We start from the raw sequence: 26,012 nt of genomic DNA on the forward strand, positions 1-26,012 counted from the left end.
TGTAACTATTTCTTCACTGCGTGTTGTAGTAGGTACTAATGATTCGACGCTGTATATATAATTACAAATAATTTTATTCACCCGAGGAAGGAGCAGTGCTCCAAAAGCTAGTGTTTGAAACAAACCTGTTGGACTTTAAAACCTGGTGTTGTAAGACTTCTACTGTGCTCACCCCAGCCCAACGCCGGCATCTCCCATTGTGTATATATTTGGACAAGGGGGAGAGATGGGACTTTCATTTGCAATGATGGTTCTTGGGGCTTGGGTGTGTATGTGCGGGGGTGTGTGTGAAAGGGGAATTCTGGTTTTCCTGGGACCGGGGCAAGTGGGAAGGAGACCAGAAGGGGGCCTCCACATGGCCGGTTTAAGCCGGCCAGTGAACGGGAGTGAGGTGGGGGAAGGGGCTGCAGCCATCGGAGCTGGTAGAACAGGTTTTGGAGAGTCTAGCCAGGGTTGAAAAGTGGGGGAAGAAACAGAGGTTCAGGGGAGGGTTTACAAGAGGAAGTGGAGGGGAGAGGCTGGGGGGAGAGGAGTGTGTCTACAATTCATGGGTGTCATTCCGGTACGCTTTCAGGGATTGGATGGCATTGAATATTAGGGGCAGGGGGTGACTGTATATGTCAATGGTGACCACAGGCGATTCCTGATTCCTTTTTGTTTCCAACTTGGGAGGGTTTGTTATATTTGATGCTTATATTGTCAGGTGGGTCGTTGTTTAGTGGGTGGTGGGAGGATGGGATCGTTGTTGTTGATAAGGGGATTGACATTGTATTCGTTACCGTTTACTGTTTGTTTGTGGGGTGTAACTCTGAAGAAAATGTGAAAAATGGAGAATAAAAATATTTATTAAATAAAACATGTCTGGCTCCTCGACACACTTGCCTCCAGCGTCCCCTATTTTATTATGAACACCATTCATAGAACATACAGTGCAGAAGGAGGCCATTCGGCCTATCGAGTCTACACTGAACCCACTTCCACCCTATCCCTTAACCCAATAGCCCCTCCTAACCTTTTTGGACACCAAGGGCAATTTATCACGGCCAATCCACCTAACCTGCACGTCTTTGGACTGTGGGAGGAAACCGGAGCACCCGGAGGAAACCAATGCAGACATGGGGAGAACGTGCAGACTCCGCACAGACAGTGACCCAGCGGAGACGGAGACCCAGCGGAGGAATCGAAACCTGGTTCCCTGGCGCTGTGATACAACAGTGCTATTCACTTGTGCTACCGTGATGCCCCTTTCATTGCTATGCATACATTTCAATTAATTATTAATATGATCACCTTGGTTTTTACAAATAATTTTATTCAACTTTTTCACTTTTATACACGAGGTAATAATAGACTCGTCTTCCTCCCAACGCTTGAAAATCAAACTGAACTCCCCCCCCACTCCCAGCAACTAACAATGACCAGCTCTACAAAGTGACTGTCATCTTTGGTAAACCCTTCAATTGCTCCCCTCATTGTGTACTTAATTTTATTGAGATACAAAAACTCAAGCTCCCCAGCACATACCGAGGCAGTAGGCGGAGAAGCTGACGCCAACCCATCAGTACCCCACCTTTGAGCAATCAGTGAGGCGAAGGCCAAACATCCACCCCGTCTCAGCCTGCAGCTCCAGCAAGTCCGGATACCCCAATTATGCCCCCGAGCGACAGGGCTTCAGTTCAATTTGCAGGATCACTAGCAGGTGCTGAAGTAGACCCAGAACCAAAGCTTAGGTCACGACCAGAACATACGTACATGGTTGGCTGGGCCCCTGCCACAGTGGTCGCACTCATTCACCACGTTTGCAAATAACCTGCACCTCCTGGATTTGGTCAAATGGGCCCTCTGCACTACCTTCAACCGTATCCATCCTTAACCTCGCACATGATGTTGCATTCACCCTCCTGCAGCTTAAACTCCAACTCCTCTTCCACTTGGCCATAGGACAACACTCCAAGGACACTGCCTCCTCCACTATAAGCCTCCCATAAATCCTCAAGTTACTCACCTCCTCCATCCCCGCCAATGAGAAAGCACGAGGAAAGCGGTACCCACCGGAAACATTGGAAAGATATTCTTCGCAACGTCTGGACACTTGACGATATCGAAATATATCCGCCCTTGAAAGTTCCAAATTTCTCTGCAAACTTCTCAAAGCTCGCAAACCGCCCTCCAAAAATAAACCCTTCATTCCCACAACCTCCTTCTCCTCCCACCCCGGAGCCTAGTGTCCAGCCTCGCCAGTTCGAACATTGATTTGCACCAACCGGCACCACACTTCGGTACTGCCCCCAATTTGAAGTGCTGCTAAAATTGTCTCCATATCCTTAGGCTGTGGCCACCACCAGATTCCCACAGTACTTCAAAAGGAGGAAGAAAAAGGTAGCAAACCCACCCCCCAACCCCCTAACCCGACCAGCTACAAAAACCCGACTCCAATCTGCACCCCATACAGGCTTCAGGAATCCCACACCAATCCCAGAACCTTCTCAGTGATAGCCACTCGAATATAATATCACAGACTTAGCAACTCCAAGCCCCCTGGATGCCGTAACTCTGAAGTACCGTGTACTGAATCTTAGCTACCTTCCTACCCAAAGGAATGAAAATCCTCCGCTAGCCTAAAAGGATATTGGTAAAAAAACACTGGAAGCACGGAAATAAAAACATAAAATGCGGAGGACATCCATGTTCACCGACTGAATTCTGCCAGCCAAGACAAGGGAGGCTGTCCCATCTCTGCAAGTCTGCTTTGACACTGATCACCAGACTAGTAAAACTAAGTATCTAAAATGAGAACCCGTAAGGCAAAATGGTAACGCCCCAGATTCAGCATTCCTCACCCTAGGAGCAGGGCTCTCCCATTCACAAAAATGTCTATTGCTCCAATACGCATCATGCACAGGTAAGAAAAAAGAGAATTCCCTGCCCCATGTAGAAAATCGCCTATGAATCCACTCCAGCCATCTCCTTCATGAACAGTACTTTCATTGCCCCAATGGGGCCAGCGGTTTCGAACTCAACTGGTGCGAATCCATATCAGATATTGCAGCCTGCACCCTCTTCACAAACTCCACATCATCCCAATTTGAGGGGTGCACACTCAGCAACCCCATGACTTACCCTCCAATGTCCCCGTAACTAAAATGTACCTGCTGCCCTGGTTTATCACCTTCTCCATCAGGGACCAAACTCTTTTGTTAATAAGTATTGCTGGGCCAAATGGAACACCTGGCTAACCCAATTCTTACGGAGCCTAATCTGGTCCCTTACCTGCAGGTAGGTGTCTTCCAGAAGCAAACCCCCCCCCCCCCCCCCCCCCCCCCAAACCCCGCACATCGCATGTCATCAATCGAATTGGGGGATCTGGACGTATCCCCGTCTATCCACCATACTCCGGAAACCAGAGCCCACCCGAGCTGGCCACTTGCCCGCCCACTGAAAGGGACAAATTCCTACCCACAGTCACAGTCAACAGCCCCACTTCCCCCATCTCAAGATTCTCCTTGGGCTCCGCACCTTGCTCGGCTCCTCTGAAGGACTACCGTTCCCACCTTTCTTAGTTATATTCTTTCTTGGACCTTTTCACCAAAGACCCTTGAATGGGCAAATCTTCCCTCTAATTAGCCCCCAAAACCAGGTAAAAACGAACCAAAAACCTTAATTGCAACCTCCTCCTACATGTCATCACCGGATGACCTCCAACCATCTTTTTGACTCTCTCTACTTGTAACCTTGCCATAATGTCTGCCCTTAATTTATTCTTCCCAGGCCCCTTTTCATTAGCATTTAGGCTGCTTATGTTTCTTCTGGATTTTCCCCCATCCATTCTCTTCTTTAATCTATAGCCTTTGTTCACCTCCCTGCGCACCTCCCTATTTACTCTTTCTGCTGGAATCATCCTGGTTCAGGTGGAATCCATCTTGTTGGTACGCTCCTTTCTGTCCCAGGACTGGTGGCAAGTGTCCCATAACATAGAACCCCTCTTTTCCAACCTGCCTTTCAGTTATATGTCAATTCTCCTGATCTGTCGGTTCCTATGCTTATTTGCACTTGGCTCAGGCAACAATTCAGAGATCATTATCCTCGAGATCCTACTTCTAAACATGGAACCTAATATCTGATAGTCTTTCAACGGACCTCTCCCAATTCATACCTAGGTCATTTGTTCCAACATGGATCATAATTGGCTTTAACCTTTAAATTCCTCTCCAGTCAGAGAGATATCTCTTACCCCGATACGGGGTAGGGAACAGACCCTTTGGTGTTAAGAACACAAGGAATGAGACTCGGGAGCAGGCCTTTCAAGCCTGTTCCATCACTCAATAAGATAATGGCTGGATAATAAGGTAATAAGATTGTAACCTTAACTCAACTTTCCCATCTGCTCCCACAATCTCTAACTATCTGTCAAACTCAGCCTCCCTAGCACTCTGGAGTCAAGAATTCCAAAGATTCATGACCCTCGGAGAAGAAATTCTTCCTCATCGCCATCTGAAACAGGAGGCCCTTATTCTGAAATGGTCTCCCTAGATTCTAGGTGCTCCCGCAAGGGGAGGCATTCTCTCAGCATTTACCCTGTCAAGCCCCCTCAGAAACTAATACGTTTTAATAAGATCATCTTATGATGTTTGAGGACACTCCGATCTCATTCTTGGTAAAAGAAAAGAGCAATAAATAACACACCACAGATTCCTGCTAACATTTCCCTCCTAAAAAGCACATTTGGTTATAAATTGAGTTTTAATGCATCTTAACTTAAAACATCCAACATGTTAACATCCTTATTGTATTCACTTTTACTTCTTAAAAGTTGCTTCAGCAATACTCCAGCTGGGTCTAAACTAATCCCACCACTGGCAGACATATTACAGAAGAATGTGCGTGCATAATTAAATGCAATAATAATAATCTTTATTAGTATCACAATTAGGCTTACGTTAACACTGCAATGAAGTTAATGTGAAAAGCCACGAGTCTCCACACTCTAGCGCCTGTTCGGGTTCACTGAGGGAGAATTCAAAATGTCCAATTCACCTCAAAAGCTTGTCTTTCGGGACTTATGGGAGGAAACCAGAGCACCCGGAGGAAACTCACGCAGACACGGAGCGAACGTGCAGACTCCACACAGACAGTAACCCAAGCCAGGAATCGAACCTGGACCCTGGCGCTGTGAAGCAACAGTGCTAACCACTGGGCTATTGTGACCACCACAATTATACTGCACAGCTGATTGACCAGGCTGCTTTGCTTAGTTCCTCTTTCTCTGGGAAACTTCTGTCCCACACACTGGCTGAACATGCTTTCTAAAGTGCAAGTTCACAGGAAGTCAGTCTCACCTGGTGAAAAGTGTATTTGAAAAGTAGGGCCAGAAATTCCACCACTGGAAACTGGGAGTTGGACTCGATCCGACGCAGGTGAACACTCACAAACAGTCGCAGGAATCAGTGAACTTTCCACATAGCTAAAAGGGAAAGACCAGGGATAGAGATACTCAACAGTTTAGTCATTACAAGCCAAGTCTCAAAATGTTAAACTACACACAATGGAGAAAATGCACTCATTACTTCAAGAAATGCAGGTTATTTACATTATAACAAAGAACCCTGCAACCATTATCTACAAAACTGAAAACTGTTCACCCCAGAAACTAAAACATAGCAGAGAAAATCCAGTCATAAGCCAACATAAAAATCCACACCAGACTCGGACTTCATTCACAGACACCTTTCTTATCCCAAGATTCTTACCGGGCTCTCATGAAGAATGGTAACTCATGCCAGGGCACAATTCAAAGTGCTGTCAGCACAGGACCTCATCATAGCTATTATTCATCCGCTGTAGTGGGCTAGGCCAGTGGTTCTTAAACTGGGGTCCACGCGTGATTACTGAGCAGGCAGGCTTTACGGCTGCACAGCAGGAGGCTGGCTTGGAACAAGCTGGAAGGCGGGAGCGAAGTGTGGTCGTCAAGTGTGCAGTGCAGAGTGGCCTGGCTGTCTCACTAGGAGGGATCCAACTGGCAGCGCTAAGAATGGTACAAAGACCGCTATATCTGTAAGTAGTCTGAAAACTAAATGTCCTAAGTAATGCCTGTTTTTTAAAAAAAGCATTATTAAAACACTCTTTACATGCAGTTTTTATTATAATCTTGATGGATGGAATGATCACCAAAGCATTTGAATAAGGATCCTTCAATCAAAAATGATCGAGAACCACTGGATTCAACAACCATGTCAGTGACTATGATTGTTGAGAGTCAGGTTCCTTCTCAGGTGCGCAAGTGCATCTTTCAGTATCTAGTCACTAGATCATGAGCAACTATTCTGGCTAATTACCTTCTCCCTAGTCTGTGACCAACTGTAGTACATCTATGGTTGATCAACATATCTTAGGCCTCACTAGCTTTGTATTACGCAGTATTACAGAATGCAATGGTTTTGCACCACAAGCCTTCGTCCATGTTAACGTAAACCTGAGCAGCCGCTGTTTTCAAATATAAAAATGAATTGTACAACTATTGAGTTAACTTTATACTCCGAACTACAGTTGTGGTCCAATGGCTACAGTTTACAAGGAAGTGATGACCTCAATCTCACAGCCAGCAGACAATCAGCTAATCCACACTGCTAAACACAACTGGATGATGAATATGTTCAGTTTCCAGACTTCACAGTTATGCCTACCACCAGTTGCAGCTAATAGAGACAGCATGCGCTGCTTTACAATTATAGATTAACTAGGTCTTCTCAATGTTATGATGTCGGACAGAGAGGATTTCCCATTACTACAGTTCAGCTTTCAATATTTTAGGCATTATCAAGCCGAACTGAGCTCATTGTATTGTTAAGAAGATTGTGTTGCACAATCTGCAGGTTACAGTAATGTCTAGCCATATACTTCCCAGTTCAAGTTCATGCTTGGATCCTGCACACAACAGGGCAAGTCCTGAAGAACACTACACACCAGTGTATTGCGTACAGGTCCACAAGAAGCATGTGAGCTCTGGCCACTTAGTTTGTCTGATCTCTTATTTTTATATTTATTTCTTAAATGTGGTTGGAGGGTTCTAAGGGCTTCCATTAGTGCTACGTGGTGAATAAATCCTAATTCAGACCAGCAAAGAAATTTTGCTAACCTTTAGAGCCAAGTATCTTCCTAATCATCGGCTTAAAGCAGCTCAGGGCAGGTTTTAAATGCAGCCATTTACTGACAAGAATGAAAGTTAATTACTAGAGATGTTAAACAATCTTTATTTTGTTCTTCACATCAAACTGGAATTGAGACATCTTTTTGGTGATAAAACAGGAGACACTGACTTTTCTTCAGTGAAATTAACAACTTTAATATTAGTGCTAAGATATAGGGGAATAAAAGGCAAGAGATTCATGCTTGCTACAATTTCACTTTGGCCTCAAGCTCCATATGTATAGCCAGGGTTGTCCAAAATGTATTTGTTCCCAAATAGTGTACCAAGTAATCTTAGAGTAGGGCCCCCGCCCCATACCTCCTGTGCCAGGGTATCTATAAGGCTTACCTTTCTTCTAGCTCTTCCAGGCGGCTCTTTATGGAGTGTGCATTGTTCTCTTTGGTGATTTTCTGCAGCAAGTAGAACGTCTGCTGGAACATGCGCAGTAGATACTCCTCAAACTCCACAGGGACACAGTTCTTGGACATGAGTTCATTACATGCAAGACATAGCTAACACGCCCAGTTTACCTCGCTCCTGGATGATGTTATTATTGTGGCCATTTCCATTCACAGCAACTAGTTTCTTGGCACGAGTGTCACAACCAAAACGAGCAAAAATGGAAGATGGTGGTCAAGAGAGTCGGGGTGATGCTGGCAGAGAGCGGGATCCAGCTGAAGAGATGAGTCAGACAGTCCAAAGCGAGGAAACAAACATGCTCACTCTCTGGGTCCAAAATTGGGATTGGCTGATTTAATAATTTGGCAGCGTGGGGAGTCTGCAATAGGCTACTAAGCAAATCACCTAACAGGGAAAAAAATCATTAGACTTCAGTAGCTTCAAGCTATTGGCAGCCTCACTGAAATGTAGAAAGCAAATATATTTGTATTATAAACCATTACTGCAAGATGTGAAACATTTTCTCTACTTGAGGAAATGGTTGATACCATCCCAATAAATGCACTTGTTCTAGTTGTTAGGTATTCAAGTTTGCACCTTGAGCATTTCAGGCTTCCGCATACCACCTTACTATAGAAGGTACAGGTCCAGGCTTGCCAAAAAAACAGAAAGCTTAATTGATTCATCGGAAGAAACTCAAGAATGCTAGGGCATAATTCTGAGGAAATGTAATCATTCGTCATGGACTAATTCAAGTCCTCTCATTAGTATTTGGCTTGCGTTTTCTGTGACTTAAGTTTAAATTAATTTCAGCAGTACTTTAGCCTGTACAAAGAGATCCAAATTCGATATTTCTGGTTATCAAAATTGATGGGGCATGCAGTGGATACTGAATGTACTCTTCAGCACCTAATTTACTATGATTAGCTGCACTGGATCAGGCTGCACTAATGCTCTGCAGCATCAAATTAACAAAGTTCAGCTTGTGGGCACTGCCAGCCTATAGAAATCATTAAACCACTTACATGAGGAAACCATCCTTTGGGGAAAGAGGCCTAGCAAGGACATCAAACCGAGGCATCACTTGGCACATGCAATTGACTGAATTTGGCCCAAGCTGTCTCTAAAATAAATCCCATCTACCGCTAAAGTAAACCTGTCGCCTGAAACCAAGTCTCAACAGAAATAACTCAATGTTAGGTTTTCAGTGGGAAGACTGTACCGTACAATCTCAAGCATGACGTGCTTTTGAAAGAAGATTGCACCTGGTAAGATCAGAGGGCTCACGTATCACTACAATTCACCGGCACGGCAGAAAGTTTAGATATGCTGATACAGGAATAGGTAGGTACTCCGTCCTGTGTAATCTTGAATGACTGCATGCTGGATTGAGTCTGTAGGAAGGAAATCTCTTTCTCGAAGGTATTCTCGAGGCCTCCAACTTTTAAGTTTTGAACCAGCTTACTTTAAGCAGCTTAGTACGGCAAGTGAGCTTACGTTTATAAGTTTGTATCTAATATTTTCATAGTCAAGGAACACTGAAAATGGTTTAAAATTTACATTTTATGTAAATTAAAACAGTTCTAGATTTGAAGCTATTTTGATAAGTGCTTTTCATCAGTCTTCTGTAAAGAAATGGCGCTCGTGATACTTTGTACAAGGAACAGGGTTCACGTGCGGTCCAAGTCCTACTATCATTTAGCTACATATTGACAACTGAAGTGCCCTCTGCTCTTCATTATAGGGGATCCAAGGTTCCCTCATGTGTGCAACTGATGACAATGAATCCAGTGCAAAAACCAAACACTATGACAGTGCAGTTATAAATGTCCTGAGGTTGTCAATGGACACTTGAGTTTGTGGGTTTTTACTCTGAATCTGGCTACTCTACACCTCACTTGACACTTCTTGAGATCTCTAATATCTTAAACAGACGAGTTCTATTCCTCAATGACACCATCTCGCTCCTAAAGAATTAATACATTTGCATCGAAATTGGTATGCTAAATCATCTTCATTCACTCAGACTGGCTGGTTATATATTCAAATCAAAAGCATTTCAACCAAAAAGCAGAACCTACCACTATCTCCTGAAGTTGGGGAGGGAGGCGGAGTAGCAGCTGTAACACTGTTTTTATCCCAAATGGTCTCTAAAATACCTGCAAAAAGAAATATTGTTGAAATAAATCTAACCCTTATGTGCAGCACTGAGGAATATTAACCAGTTCGGGAACAAAGTTATTGTAACCCTGAGTTTCAGATTACACTGCAACAGGTGAGTTAACGGAAACTTTGAACAGTAACATGGTAAGAAACCTTTTTGCTGTAGGGTGCAAGCTTGTCTCGACATTTTCTAAACTAACCAGCAGGAGATAGTGATTTATTTTTGAGGCTGCTAGTAAATAATTTTCTATTTCTGGTAGACAATAGAACATTGGAGTGATGTGGATAATGACAAGCCAGAGGGACAGGAGGGGCAAAGTTTAATAGTTATAATATATCAATTTTTAAAAATGGAATGTATTTTTATTGCTCATTTTTAATTTTTCTTTAAATGTTTCCCATTTCTTACCATACATTTTACACTATTTACAATTAACCATATCCATCTCTCTCCTCATACCAATGTAATTGACTTATTTAAAATTGTTTGGGACTAGAGTATGTTTCTTTCAAACTTAATATGGCATTTAATTGTATTATGATAATTATTCCCAGGAGGTCTTTTACGAAGAGATTAATTAACTTTGCTTCATTGCACAATACTAGATCTAAAATAGTTTTATTTGTTGGTTGGTTCCGCAACATAAGTGTTCCAGAAAAGTATAAGAAAAGAACGTTTGAAGGCAAAGGTGGATAGATTTTTGAACAATAAAGGAATTAAGGATTATGGTGAGTGGGTGGGTAAGTGGAGCCGAGTCCACAAAAAGATCAGCCAAAATCTTGTTGAATGGCTTACTCCTGTTCTTAGTTATGTTTTTATTCCACAAATTCATCTTTCAAATCACCTTTGCCAACTTGATTGATCCAGCCTATAAGATTAAAGCCCCCCCCCCCCCCCCCAGCAATTATTGGATAGTCTTTGTTACGGGCTCCAATTATTTCTTGCTTAATGCTTTGACCAACAGCGTAATCGTTACTTGGGAGGGCTACCAACTACTCACACCAGTGTTTCCTGACCAGTAACTACATTCCTAATCTCTGTTCTTTTGTACTTCCTGATCTTCTGAGCCAAGATCCTTTCTCGCTGCTGTCCTTATGTCATCCTTCACTTTCAAATCACACCTCTCCTTTTCTATTTTTTCTGAAATATTGTGTACCATAATATTTATTTCCCAACCTTTGTCACCTTGTAACCATATCTCGGTAATGGCCATTAAATCAAAACCATTGCTCTCTATTTGTGCCACAAGTTCATGCATCTTTTTGTTTTTATAAATTTAGATTACCCAATTATTTTTTCCAATTAAGGGTCAATTTAGTGTGGCCAATCCACCTACTCTGCACATTTTTGGGTTGTGGGGGCGAAACACACGCAGACACGGGGAGAATGTGCAAATTCCACACGGACAGTGACCCAGAGCCGGGATTGAACCTGGGACCTCAGCGCCGTGAGGCAGCTGTGCTAACCACTAGGCCACCATGCTTCCCTGCTCATCCATCTCATTAAGAATGATTTTGCACATTCATTTAAAGAGCCTTTAATTTTACTTTATTTTAAACTATTTGCATTGACCTTATTCGGCTGATACAGTATAACTATTCAACTCTGCCCCTCCTGTCCCACCGACTTGTTGTTACCCACGTCACTCCACTGTTCGATTGTCTTGACCTTTCTCCTTAGATTTGAAAATCTCCTTTCACTGAACTCCCTTCTCCTCTAAGTTTAAAACTCTATCCACAGCCCTAGGTATATGATCTGCAGAACACTGATACCAGCCTTGTTTAGGTGGAGCGCAACCCAACAGAACATCTCCCTCTTTTCAGAGTACATGCATCAGTGTTCCTTAAATCAAAACTCCTTCACAGAGTAATGCATTTATTTCTATAAATTTGCTTGATCCTATGCAAATTGCCAGGCAACTCAGGTTAACAATCCAGAGGTTATTATATTTGAGGTTCTGTGTTTTAATCTGCATCCTAACTCCTCAAACTCTCTCAGCAGACCATTCATAGTTCTACCCATGTTTCTGGTTCCTACATAGATGTCGTCAACTAGATCTTCACCTGCCCAATCCAAATTCATCTTCAGCTGCAATGAGTCCTTCACCCAGTCAGCGGCAGGCACAACAACCATTGGAACTTCTGGTCGCAGCTGCAGAGAACTGTATCCAACTCCAGGACTATTGTTCCGCATCGATACCACATTCCTTTCACTTATCCAACTGGATGGCTTCCTGCGCCATGGTATAAGTCAGTTTTCTCATCCACCCTGCAGTCTTTGTTTTCATCTACATAAGTACCAGCCCGTACCAGCCTCCCCGGATAGGCGCCGGAATGTGGCGACTAGGGGCTTTTCACAGTAACTTCATTGAAGCCTACTCGTGACAATAAGCGATTCTCATTTCTCAAGTATCTCCTATATGTTGGTCAAAGTCAAGGTCTGAGGCCCGTCCATAACTCCATGCTGTGACCTTTACTTGCCTGACTCGCAGTCACATCCTCCCGTCCTTGATTGTTGACCAACTCTAAAGTTCTATTTAGCCCAAGGGGATGCGAGTGCATCCGCCTGCAACTTAGAAACTCGGCAACTGAGCCAAAGTTGCTCAAACTGCCAACAATTACCGCAGGCAGATATGGCTGCTCGGAAGTGTAATGAATTCCACAAACTGCCACATCCTTGAGGCACAACACATCATCCGTACTGCCATGTCTATTTGATTATATAACTGCTTATGAAATTAGTGAGTAAATCTCCTAGCTTGGAGACAAACACTAAGCAGCTCCCGGAGGTAAGCAGCAGCTTCTTTCTTTGCAATGAATTCCCACTTGCACCAATTTCCTGTCTTAGCACTTGGTTCATGAAGCATTCTCTTCCCATATCTCTACAGAGTAGCGAACACTGTTTAAGGGAGCTTGTTATTGCTCCTGTTAATAACTTGTTATTCAGACAACTGCTTTTAGTTGATTAACATTTAATTACCACTGCCAGATAGTTTCTGTTCAATACGTATCTTAACTGGCTTGTAGTTTTTGTTGCAGTTTTAAACTTCAAGACAGATTCTAATTGTTAGTCTAAATTACCGCTCAAGATATATTTAGCAAGGGATTTCCATTTGCACCAAATTCCTCACTTAGAACTTGCTTCACAAAGCACTATGTTCCTGGATCACTGTTTCACCCACAGTTCTGAAACTTGAATTACATGCCACTGCTAGTGCTTTAGTCATTGCAATCATTTATTTAACCCTGAGCCAGCAGCTTCCAGGAATTCAGCAGTGTTGATCAGGAGATACGGCCAATATGGAATAGGGCAAGCAGCAGCTGGGCTACACAGACAGGCAGGCTGATCACCAACACAGGTGGGATGTCCATTAAAGCAAACACATGACCAAGAGCAACATTAACCCATACACTCATTCTTCAGAGCACAATAAAAGCTGGTTTATTCAATATTTCAGAGTGATAGCTTTACATGCACAGTTCTTGCACTCACTAGAATGGACCCATTACTGGATTAGCAGGGATGCACTTTGAAACAATAAAAAATTCAGTTATATGTAAACTGCCAAGTTTGGTGATGAACTTTGGGTTTCACAAAGCACAGCAAACATAACCAATTTCTTTCTACAACCTCATTCACATTTCAACACTAATGTACATTTGGCCTAATAGAAAATGTATTGAATTGCAAGAAAATTAGTTGGAAAATGGTCGAATTGTTCCAACTGGAAATTTGTCATAAAATTATTTGTGTACATTGCCTGTGCTGGCACAGCCCTAATGTGCAGGCTTGTTAAGTATAGTGTTATGGGCCAGGGTTTAGAAAACCCCAAAGCGTATCATGGAGTTCATCTGACCCACAACTTTTAATAGATTGTGGTATGGGGAGCACACGGCCCACTCTATAGTGTGGTACAGCAGAAATGGAAAAGTATTTTTTAGAGCAAAACAATGTTTAGTCTATGAACTCAAGTTACCCTTTTTAAAACATAGTGAACATCTTAGCAACCATTAATTCAAATACAACCCCCAAAGAATACAACACTATGTAATGCTTAATAACTTCCCAAACAAGATCCAGAAGACAAAAGAAACACCTTTTAACAGAAGCACATTAGGTTTACATTCACTACTGAGAACATTTATAATTCTGAATTCACCAAATGATCAAGAGATAGTCTTTTGATGGCAGAGAGAACAGCAGTACACCTGCTTGGTCTGGCGTCAGCTCCAACACTGAAAACAAAACTAAAACACACCCTGCAGCAAACAGCCTAAAACAAAAGTAAAAAGCTGACACAGCTCAGCTCCACCCACACTCTGACATCACTGATAAATACCCACTTCATAAGTGCATTTCTTAAACACCCATTTCTTAAAAGGTACTCTCACATGCCACCTCTCTTCTCCCCCCCCCCCCCCCCCCCCCCCCAGGAAAAAAAAATAAACCATCAACTTCAAGATGGTTTCATTTTTCACCTTTTCACTATCCTTTAAGAAATGCACACAGTAAATATACTTTTTTGTTTCAAAAAACAACACACAAACAGGTATAATAATATAGTCCATTTTTTTTCGTTCTTCTTATTCCAACTGAAATCCGTCTCGACTGACAGTTTCATTGAACAAGGACTCTGCACGATCCATCCATTCCTCCACGCCTCGGCATTTCGCTTTAAAGTCAGATACTTTAGTTCAATCTGATCACAAGTGTCCCTTGCAATACTCCCAACACAGGAGCATTGATTATCACAGCTTTCAGGCAGTCAAATCCCTGTTGAAAGTCCGCTGTCCATTGAAATTTTCAACGTTTCTTCAGCAAGTCCATCAGTGGAGCAACCATGCTACAAAACTTTTGCACAAATGTTTGATCAAATTCATTCATGCCAAGAAATTGCTTTATTTCCCTTCGTCTTGAGTGTATCGGAAACTCCTCAATAGCTGTTATCTTCACATTCCGTGTGACCATTCGACCCTGTCCGATTATATGGCCAAGGAAAGCGACTTGGGCTTTTCCAAATTCACCTTTGGCTAGGTTCATCACCAAACCCATCTCCTGAAGTCGATCGAATAACTCCATCAGATGTTTTAAATGTCCTGTCCATGTCTGGCTGAAAATTACCAGATCGTGGATATGTACCACACAATTGGATAATCCTGAAATGACTGTTAGTTAACGATTGAAATGAGGCTGGGGCGTTTTTCATGCCAAATGGCATAGCTTTGAATTGGTATATACCATCTGGAGTCACAAAAGCTGAAATCTCCTTCGCCCTTTCCGATAAAGGTACCTGCCAGTAACCTTTAAGTAAATCCAGTTTGGAAACAAAAGCCAATTGTCCAACTTGCTCAATGCAATCCTCCAAACTTGGGATAGGATAGGAGTCCGTTCTTGTAACTGCATTAACCTTTCTATAGTACACACACAACCGTTGGGTACCGTCTGGTTTAGGTATCATCACTATGGTTGAGCTCCATTGGCTGCAACCCACTTCAATTATGCCATTTTTAAGCATACTCTCAATCTCTTTGCTAACCTGTGCCAATTTTAAAGGATTAAGTCTATATGGATGTTGTTTGATTGGAATAGCATTTCCCACATCTACATCACGTATAGCCATTTTAGCACTTCCCAATTTATCTCCACAAACTTGCCCACGTAATATCAAGAACTCTTAGGTCAGTCTGTTTTTCCTCTGGAAGATAACTCAAAAATTTATCTCAATTTTTAAGAATATCCTCATTTTCCAATTTAATTTGAGGTATGTCAAATTCACAGTCATCTGGATTTGGTTCGTTTGAGTTAGAATCATTAAAACCTTTTTCTCTCCTTCCCTTACAAAGTACCTTTTAAGCATATTCACATGAAACACTCGGTGAGTCTTCCTTCTTCTGGCGTTTTTACCACATAATTCACCTCACTTAATTTCCTTTCAATATGATACGGTCCACAAAACCGAGCTTTTAAAGGTTTACCTACAACTGGTAACAACACTAAAACTTTATCTCCACTGGCAAAACTACGAACTTTGGATTTCTTGTCCGCTTCCTGTTTCATCACGTTTTGTGCAACCGTTAAATGTTGTCTAGCCAAGTTTTTTCCTTAATCAATTTAAGTGGTCCTCCTACCTCATGACCAAAAATTAGTTCAAAAGTACTAAATTTGGCTGACTCATTAGGTGTATCCCTAATTGCAAACAGTACGAAAGGAATTCCTTTATCCCAATCCTCTGGATAATCTGGTCAATAAGCCCTCAACGTTGTTTTTAATGTCTGATGCCATCTTTCTAAAGCTCCCTGCGATTCTGGATGGTACACAGTTGATTTAATTGTTTTATTCCTAAGCTATCCATAACTTCTTTGAATAACCTTGATGTAAAATTTGATCCTTGATCAGATTGTGTTTCTGTAGGTCGCCCATATCTAGTAAAGTACTCCTCCTCAATCTTTTTAGCTGTAATATTACGTACTGGAATGGCCTCTGGAAACCTAGTAGACACATCCATTATCGTCAAAAGATACTGATTCCCACTTTTCGTTTTAGGAAGCGGTCCTACGCAATCAATTAGGACCCATGTAAAAGGCTCCTCAAATGCTGGAATGGGTATTAAGGGTGCTGGTTTTCTCACCACTTGAAGCTTCCCTATCACTTTTTTTTTAAATTTAGATTACCCAATTATTTTTTCCAATTAAGGGGCAATTTAGCGTGGCCAATCCACCTACTCTGCACATTTTTGGGTTGTGGGGGCGAAACCCACGCAGACACGGGGAGAATGTGCAAACTCCACACGGACAGTGACCCAGAGCCGGGATCGAACCTGGGACCTCAGCGCCGTGAGACGGTTGTGCTAACCACTAGGCCACCGTGCTGCCCAGCTTCCCTATCACTTGACATGTGTGACACGATCGACAAAATGTAACTATATCTTTATGCAGTCCAGGATAATAAAAATGTTTCTGGATTTTAGCTTGAGTATTCCTTATTCACAAATGACCTCCCATTGGTACCTCATGTGCAACTCGCAACACCTCCTTTCTATACCCTACCGACAATACTACTTGATGAACTTCTGCCCACTTTTCATCCGCCTGCATATGTAAAGGAACCCATTTTCTCATCAAGACATCATTTTTACAGTAATAAAACTCTGGTATCCACTCAGATTCCTCTTCAGTGTATGCCTTCTGATACATCCGTTTTATTTCTACATCTTTCTGTTGTAACTCCGCCAATTTTCCTGAACTAAAAATATCCGCCTCATCCTCCACCTGTTCTTTTTTCAACCATCGGATCAAAAATTGTTTCTGATAATTGCACTTCCACTCATCTTCACTCTTTGATTTCTCCTCTTTGTCTTAACCTGTGACTTTGCGACCTTGTTATTACACAATCCTGAAAAATCCCAGGATATTCGTCCTTCAACACTTCATTTGTCTGATTTTCCGCTGGCTTATCAACCACAGTAGGCATCACTCCCACCTGCGATCCAGCTATATCATTACCCAAGATAAACTGTATTCCTGGAAAAGATAGTTTCTCTATTACTCCTACTACCACTTCACCACTCTTCACTGGACTTTCCAACCTCACCTTATATAATGGAACATTACTCTCACCCTGAATTCCACATATTACCACCTTTTCTAGCAGCATTCTTCCCAAACTACATAACACCTCATCTCTTATCATTAAAGATTAATTAGCTCCCGTATCTCTTAAAATTGTGACTTCTTTACCTGTTCCTCCTGATACAAGAGTAAACTTTACCCACACAAGTAAATTCTTTAAAGCGATCTGGCACCTTCTTATCAATCACCTCTTGATCAGGCTGTACAATCTTTTGCACCTCCCTCGCTTCACTTGGGCTTTCCTTTACGACTTTAAACAAACCCCACTATCTTATCCTGTTTTACCACATCAGCCTTCCCAGTGCTTTTCTTCAACCACCAACACTGTGACTTCACATGGCCTAGTTTATTACAGTGAAAACATTTGAAACTTTTCATGTCTCTTCCACCCTCTTGGATTTCTTTTTTAATCTGAGGTACACTCTCCTTATTATCTCCCATCAGATCACCTTTACTTTTACCACTTGAGTATTTCTCATGTCCTCAGTTTCTATCCCTCACAGGTTGAAACTGATATCGGAAACCAAGCTTTGATTTATGAACTAATTCATAATCATCTGCCATTTCTGCTTCTAACCTCGCAGTTCTAACCCTCTTCCAAATGAGTTCTCACTACATCAGGAATTGAATTTTTAAAAACCTCCAAAAGTCTAATTTTCCTGAGAGCTTCATACGTTTGGTCTATTTTCAAAGCCCTCATCCACCTATCAAAATTACTCTGTTTGATCCTTTCAAACTCCATGTATGTTTGACCAAATTATTTCCTTAAATTTTTAAACCTTTATCTGTAGGCTTCAGGCACTCGTTCATACGCACCTAAGATGGATTTTTTCACCTCTTCATACGTCCCAGATACCTGCTCCAGTAGTGATGCAAACACACTTCACTAGTCCGACCTATCAGCTTTGTTTGAATCAATAATACCAACATGTCCTGTGGCCATTTCATTTGTTTAGCTACCTTCCCAAATGAAATGAAAACGTCTTCTACATCCTTCTCGCCAAACTTTGGCAATGCTTGGACATATTTAAATAGATCCCCACCAAGCCTTCGACTTTGACGCTCTTTCTCAATATCCTCATCACTATCATCCAACTGTATGTTTCCCTTTACGTCTACCAATTTTAACTGACTGTCATGTTTCATGGCCATTTTCTGAAGTTCAAACTCTCTCTCTTTAACTTTTTCCCTGATCTGTATCTCCCTTTCTCTTTCTTTGTTCTGCTAGGGCTATCCTTTATTTTCTCCTTTCTTCTCCCTCCTTTTCTTTTTCCTCTCTTTCGTATTCAAGCTGCTTTAATTCTTTCTCATGGTCCATTTGTTTAATTTGTAACTGAATTTTTGCCATTTCCAATTAGTCAAACTATATCTCAGGCAACATTAAATGCTTAACCACCGCCATGTTAACCTCATCTTTTTGCATTTTGTCAGGTAATGTTAACTGCAATGTTTTGCCAAATCTAACAGCCTTATTTTAGTCTGTCCGTAAGGTACTGCGTGTGACCATCTCCACCCCCAAAAACCTCAGAGCCTCTGAAAGAACCATTGTCCACAACACACTCCCTACTTAACTGAAATACCACACCTGAAAAGCAACCACACTATGTTCACCCCTCAATGTCTTTAAGCTCATGAAGCCAATCCAATAGATAGACTTTTATCCCCCTCAAGCCCCAATTTGTTATTGGCCAGGGTTCAGAGAACCCCAAAGTGGATCATGGAGATCACCTGACCCACAACTTTTAATAGATTGTGGTATGAAGAGCACATGGCCCACTCTACAGGTGTGGTAGAGCAGAAATGGAAAAGTATTTTTTAAAGCAAAACAATGTTTATTCTATGAACTCAAGTTATCCTTTTTAAAATATAGTGAACATCTTAGCAACCATTAATTCAAATACAACTCCCAAAGAATACAACACTATGTAATGCTTAATAACTTCCCAAACAAGATCCAGAAGACAAGAGAAACACCTTTTAACAGAAGCATATTAGGTTTACGTTCACTACTGAGAACATTTATAATTCTGAATTCACCAAATGATCAAGAGATAGTCTTTTGATGGCAGAGAGAACAGCAGTACACCTGCTTGGTCTGGCGTCAGCTCCAACACTGAAAACGAAACTAAAACACACCCTGCAGCAAACAGCCTAAAACAAAAGTAAAAAGCTGACACAGCCCAGCTCCACCCACACTCTGACATCACTGATTAACATCCATTTCTTAAAGGTACTCTCACATGACAATAGACACTCTGCAAAACAGCAATTTTATTCCACTTGGTAGGCTAACCAACTTCGAGCATTTGAAGTTCAAGGAAATCTCATTTGCAAATATTTACAAAATATTTAAATAGATGCATCTTAAAGTGAAAAGGTAATTTCCAAGCATGGGAAATATTGCAAACTTCTCTCATTCGCAGATTTACCATTTCTGAAATATTTCATTTTTTTTAAATATAAATTTAGTGTACCCAATTATTATTTTTTTCCAATTAAGGGCCAATTTAGCATGACCAATCCACCTAACCTGCATATCTTTGGGTTGCGGGGTGAAACCCATGCAGACATGGGGAGAATGTGCAAACTCCACACAGACAGTGGCCCAGGGCCAGGATTCGAACCCGGGCCCTAGGCGCCGTAGTCCCAGTGCTATCCACTGTGCCACATGCCGCCCTGAAATGTTTCAATTTTAATGATAACATTTAAAAACATTTATGTGAAGTCTCCAACGGCACAAATCTGCAGCTTGTGTAACAGGGCAAGGGTTATGTATCACTACTGTGCCTTTATTGATTTAGCAGGATATGGGTTAATCATTGCACATTTACAGAGGTTACGAAGTTAATCACTATCTCCATAGTTACTTTTGATTCAACCACTTATATTTATATAGCACTCCAATGTATGCATATACGATTTTTGTCTGCTGCTTACTGTAAGAGTGTAGAAAAAGGAAAGAAACAAACTAAAACCTAGATACAGTATAAACAATGAAGACGGATGTGTAAAGCAGGATTTATGTCTGAACTGCAATATATTGAGTTTGTGGATAGCAAGACAGTGGTATAGGGGAGCGAGTGGTGTAGTGGCATTATCACTGGGCGAGTAATCCAGAGACCCTGAATCATGCTCTGAGGACTTGAATTCAAATCCCGCCATGGCAGGTGGTGAAATTTAAATTCAGTAAATATCTGGAATTAAAAGTCCAAAGGTGACCAGGAAACCATTGTGGATTGTCATAAAAACCATCTGGTTCACTAATGTCCTTTAGGGAAGGAAATTTGTCATCCTTACTTGGTCTGTCTAAATGCGACTCCAGACCTATAGCAATGTGGTTGACTCTTAAATGCCTTCAGGGGTGTGTAATAAATGCTGGCCCAGCCAGCGACGCCCTCATCCCATGAACAAATAAAGAAAAAAAAACTGTTTAGAGTAAACAAATCTGCACCAGTGGGTCTCCATCCTGAAACTCTCCAGTTCAGTCTTTGAACTACAGTGAGCTGGAAATGTTCTGAGACATATCGGTGGGAAGATTTCTGGGCAGTTTGCTCTAGACTTCATAGGGAGCTGCAGATTGCAAAAGGGGTTGACGTGAGTGATAGAGAATAAAGGAGAATTAGGTGAAATATAGAACAAAGAACCACAGAAACTGATCCTATGCAATAGATACAATGCACTTGCTACTTGAGGATAGGATAAAAACTGTCAGAAGGATGGCACCTTGAAAGAGGAGGATGTCAAAAGAAGGGGCCGAGTGTGTCAATAGGGGGAATATTGGAGCTGTTTTGGTGTTTGAGTCGTCCTTGGGGTACAATATAAATCTAGACAAGAGTGAGTATTTTGTGGTGTCTCGGCCAGGGTTGGAGGCAGGGGTGGGGGGGCTGCCATTCCGTAGGGCAGTGACTCACTTTAGATACCTGGGGGTGCAGGTTGCTCCGTAGGCACAACATTTCTAGTTTGGTGGAGAGAGTGAAAGCTGATCTGGCAAGGTGGAATGGTCTCTCTCTGTCACTGGCGGGTCAGGTACAGGCAGTTAAAATGAACGTGTTTCTGTGATTTCTGTTTATTTTTTAATGCCTGCCGATCTTCCTGCCAACGGCATTTTTTTTTTTTAAAAAAGAGAGATTGAAGGAATTATGACCTCGTTCATATGGGTAGGGAAGGTGGCCAGAGTTAGAAAGGTGCTGCTACAGAAGAGAAGGCAGGCAGGGGTTTGGGTCTTCCGAACCTGATGTATTATTACTGGGCTGTGATTGTGGAAAAAGGTGCTGAGCTGGGTCAGAGGGGTTGATTCCCAGTGGGTCAGAATGGAGGAGAGTTTGTGCAGGGGGTCGGGATTGAAGGCGCTAGCAACAGCACCGCTCTCGATGGCCCCGGGGAAATACTCAGGGAGTCTGGTAATTATAGCTTCATTGAGAATTTGGAGGCAGTTCCGCCAACACTTCGGGTTGGAGGCAGGGTCAAGGGAAATGCCGATTCGGGGAACCAGATTTGAGCCAGGGAAGTGGGTCGGAAATTTTCCGAAATGGGAGGAGAAGGGGATTAAGACACTAAAAGATTTGTTTCTTGGGGGTCGGTTTGCAGGATTGAAGAAGCTGGAAGCGAAGTATGGGCTGGAGCAGGTGGAAATGTTTCGATACATGAAAGTTACAGATTTAGCCAGGAAGGAGATATAGAGCTTCCCAGTGGAGTCAGCCTCCACATTGCTGGAGGAGGTACTGACGGCAGGGGGGTTGAAGGAGGTGGTAGTGTCAGCGGTTTACGGGGCTATTTTGGAAGAGAAGGCGCCACTGGAAGGGATCAAAGCAATGTAGGAGGAAGAGTTGGGAAAGGGTATGGAGGAGGGGTTCTGGTGTGATTTGCCCTGGAGAGTGAACGCCTCCACCTCGTCCGCGAGGTTGGGGCTGATACAGCTGAAGGTGATATATAGAGCACACCTCACAAGGGCAAGGATGAGCCGGTTCTTTGAGGGGGTAGAAGATGTGTGTGACCGCTGCGGGGGGCCCCCGCAAACCATGGTCATATGTTTTGGCCCTGCCCAAAGATGGAGGATTACTGGAAGGTGTTGTTTAGGGTAATCTCTAAAGTGGTGCACGTGAAACTGGACCCAGGCCCTCAGGAGGCCAGATTCGGGGTGTCGGACCAGCTGGTGCGGAGGCATAAATTGTAGCCTTCGCCTCGTTGATCGCACAAAGGCGGATCCTGTTGGGATGGAGAGCAACCTCTCCATCCTGTACCCTGGCATGGCGGGGGGGACCTGTTGGAATTCTATCTCTTGAAAAGGTTAAGTTTGAACTGAGGGGAAGGATGGAGGGGTTCTACAATTCATGGGCGTTATTCATTTTGCACTTTCAAGAATTGGATAACATTGAACATTGGTTTGGTGGGGGGGGGACTATGTGTTAATGGTGACTATGGGTGATTCCGGATTCCTTTTTATTATTTTTTTATGTTAACATGCGGGCAGTTGTTTGGGGGTTGATGAGAGGCTGGGATCGTTGTTGTTGATATGGGGGATTGACATTAAATTCATTAGTGCTTATTGTTTATTGTTGGTGAGTGCAAATTTGGGAGAAAATGTGAAAAAAGGAGAATAAAATATTTTTTTTTAAAAAAAGTATCTCATAACATTCTTGGGACGTTCTCACTTTTGAAGTGCAATTTTCATGTGAGCAAACCTGACATCCTATTTGTGGACAAGCAGCAAATAGATAAATGGCCAATAATATGGTTCTGATGATGTTGGTGAGGGAGGAATGCTGGCCAAAACATCAGTGGAATTCACTGCTCTTTTGCAGAGTGTATCGGCCCTTGGAAAGAGCACCCTATTTTGTGAGTCTTTTACTTGTTGAAGTAGATGGACCTTTAGTTTAACCAAAAAGTGGTACCTTCAACAATGGAAAACTCCTTCAGTAATAGGACTGAAGCATCTGCCTGGTTCATATGCTCGAGTTCTGGAACCCTGAGAATATCAATTCAACTGAGAGAATACTATCAACTCAACCAACGGAGGACTGCATTCACTTAGTTCCATTCTTATCTGTCTATTCGTAGCCTGACCAATACATGCAATGGCTTCTAGCCAAAGAATTAGGATGTGGAAGGAATGTTGTGAGCAACCTCCTCAATTATAATGCGTAATTATGGGTAGTTCTCAATCACACGATCTGTCAAATTTAATTACTTGCGTCAGCTACTTCCTCAGTCCATGATATTGGTTGGCTTCATAACGAGGAGCATGGACTATGTCGTTAATGGCAGTTTATAATGAAGCAGCTGGATCCACAACCTGGGTTGCTGAATTATTTAATCTGATACCACAGAACCGTAGAATGGCAGGAGGCAATTAGGTCCATCATATGTTAAATGTCAGACAAATCCAAAACTAATCCAATCTAATTGTCCCCATAGGCTTGCATATTTCACCACTTCAAATACTATTCAGTTTTCCGATACATCCAACCTTTCTCCCAACCTGAGTCATTCAGGCATGTCGATGGCAATGATAGCTGTTCACAGATGAAACACTATAGAACTGGAGAATTTACAGCAAAGGAAGCCATTCAGCTCATAGGTTCCTCTACCAATATTAGTTTCTCAACAGCAGCTACACTGAGCCCACTTGCTTGTCCCTTTCCTGTATCCTTTTATATTCTTCCTTTTGAAACACTGAACCAATTTCATTTCAAATGATGTTAATAATCACTGTCTTTTTGGTTTAAAGTGAAGCATCCTATGTGCTAATAGCTCATTAGAGAATAAATAACTTGCCCATTTGCTCTTCTAATGATAACCTTGCTCAGATCTTCCAACCAGTAGCGACAATCCCTCAGTGTTTACCCATTGTACTATGACCTCCATTTTCATACTGACCTGTGATAAGGCTTAGTACTGTTGGCACCTGATCCAGCAGCAGTTTTCGGAGCTCCTCCTTCCGTGCCACACTGAGATCCTCTCGTGGGCATGCTAATTCCTCAGAGGTAGTCTTCAACATGATCAGACCCAAAGGCGTGGTGGAAGGAGTCTGGATTAGCTAAATAGGAAAACATTTTACAGATCGCAGGGAACCAGACAAATAGATGTTGCTATAACACTCAATGTTCACAAGTGACTTGAAATAGTTCAACTCAGCAGCAGACACATCTTCCTCATCCTCCCTCCTCCTCCAGACACATACCACTTGCTGCAGCTCAAATCAGTTAGGCAGATAAACCTAGCAGGAGGGGCACCGAGACTGATCAAGGGCTTTATCAGCTGAATATGAAGCACTCTCTTTTAAACTGCCCTCTGACAGGCAACTCTGAGACTAATGCTAACAATGAGACAGGAGACAGGCAAGCTGCAACATGTGCCTGACCCAGTGCAACTGGAGAACCTCACAATTTGAACGCACTGACTTTTGCAACGCCTAATGAAGGTCTGCAGCTGTCCACGGTCTGAATCTCAATTCTGACCTTGGTCAGGCCCAATTAGCTGATGTAAATGAAGCAGTTTGATGCTTTCAGTGAGACTAACAAGACTCATTAAAAAGTTAGATAGATTTGACACTCTTGGTCTGCCACTTTTAGTTTAGACAGGTTCAGAGCACCACAGCTGCATACCAATCCTATCTGCCGCCTCAAACAGTATGTGGCATACCAGTAGACAATTAGCAACTCTACCTGTCACTTAACTGATGTGGAGGGAAATGGAAAAAGCTGGATTAGTAGTACACAAACCTAAAATTGTCTTTTTTTTAATTTTGAAAGGCTACTTGAGATTCAAAATTAAGCAAGGGACACTTCAGTTGTATGCAACTCTGGTCAGAACCTATCTGCAGCGTAGCTGGTTCAGTTCTGGACGCCAATCCTCAGCCTTTTTGAGAGGATGGATACAAGGCATATTCAGCAGCATAATATCAGGACTTGAAAAGCTAGATTATGAGGAAAGGTTGCATAAATCTAGCTTGTATTCCCTTGATTTTAGAAAGTTGAAAGGTAGTTAACTACGGGATTTACATAGAATTTACAGTGCAGAAGGAGGCCATTCGGCCCATCAAGTCTGCACAGGCTCTTGGAAAGAGCACCCTACCGAAGGTCAACACCTCCACCCTATCCCCATAACCCAGTAACCCCACCCAACACTAAGGGCAATTTATCATGGCCAATCCACCTAACCTGCACATCTTTGGACTGTGAGAGGAAACCGGAGCACCCGGAGGAAACTCACGCACACACGGGGAGGATGTGCAGACTCCGCACAGACAGTGGCCCAAGCCGGAATCGAACCTGGGACCCTGGAGCTGTGAAGCAATTGCGCTACCCATAATGCTACCGTGCTGCCCATTTACAATGATTAAGGGATTCAATAGGGTAAATAGAGAAAATATTTCCTCTGGTGGGGCAAATCCAGAACAAGGGGGTACAACATAAAATAGAGCTAGGCAAATTTAGGAGTTAACGCAAGAAGAATTTCTTCAAAGGTTACTGACAGGTTCAAGGTGCACATGCTATAATGTTGCCAGCAAAGGAATCTGGATTTATTTCAGAAGATCAGTTTTATCCTCGCAGGAAATTACATTAGTAACAGATTATAATATGGCAGTTAGTGCTACAGGTATTACGCCATTATATACTGGTAATTACAGGTGTATCCA

The 26,012-nt window shown here is 42.5% G+C and overlaps 1 protein-coding gene across 1 annotated transcript in view; it reads right to left on the reverse strand.

The window, feature by feature from the left end:
• The window catches only part of xpo6 (exportin 6), a 136,860-nt gene that overhangs the window by 54,613 nt on the left and 56,235 nt on the right, over positions 1-26,012 (reverse strand). Inside the window, 6 exon segments of the mRNA XM_038820897.1 lie at positions 5,337-5,442; positions 7,532-7,680; positions 7,682-7,801; positions 7,803-7,987; positions 9,664-9,741; positions 24,251-24,410. Coding sequence (XP_038676825.1) covers positions 5,337-5,442; positions 7,532-7,680; positions 7,682-7,801; positions 7,803-7,987; positions 9,664-9,741; positions 24,251-24,410 — 798 coding nt within the window.

The sequence above is a fragment of the Scyliorhinus canicula genome, chromosome 15 (genome assembly GCF_902713615.1).
Source record: "Scyliorhinus canicula chromosome 15, sScyCan1.1, whole genome shotgun sequence".
NCBI classification, from domain to species: Eukaryota; Metazoa; Chordata; class Chondrichthyes; order Carcharhiniformes; family Scyliorhinidae; genus Scyliorhinus; species Scyliorhinus canicula.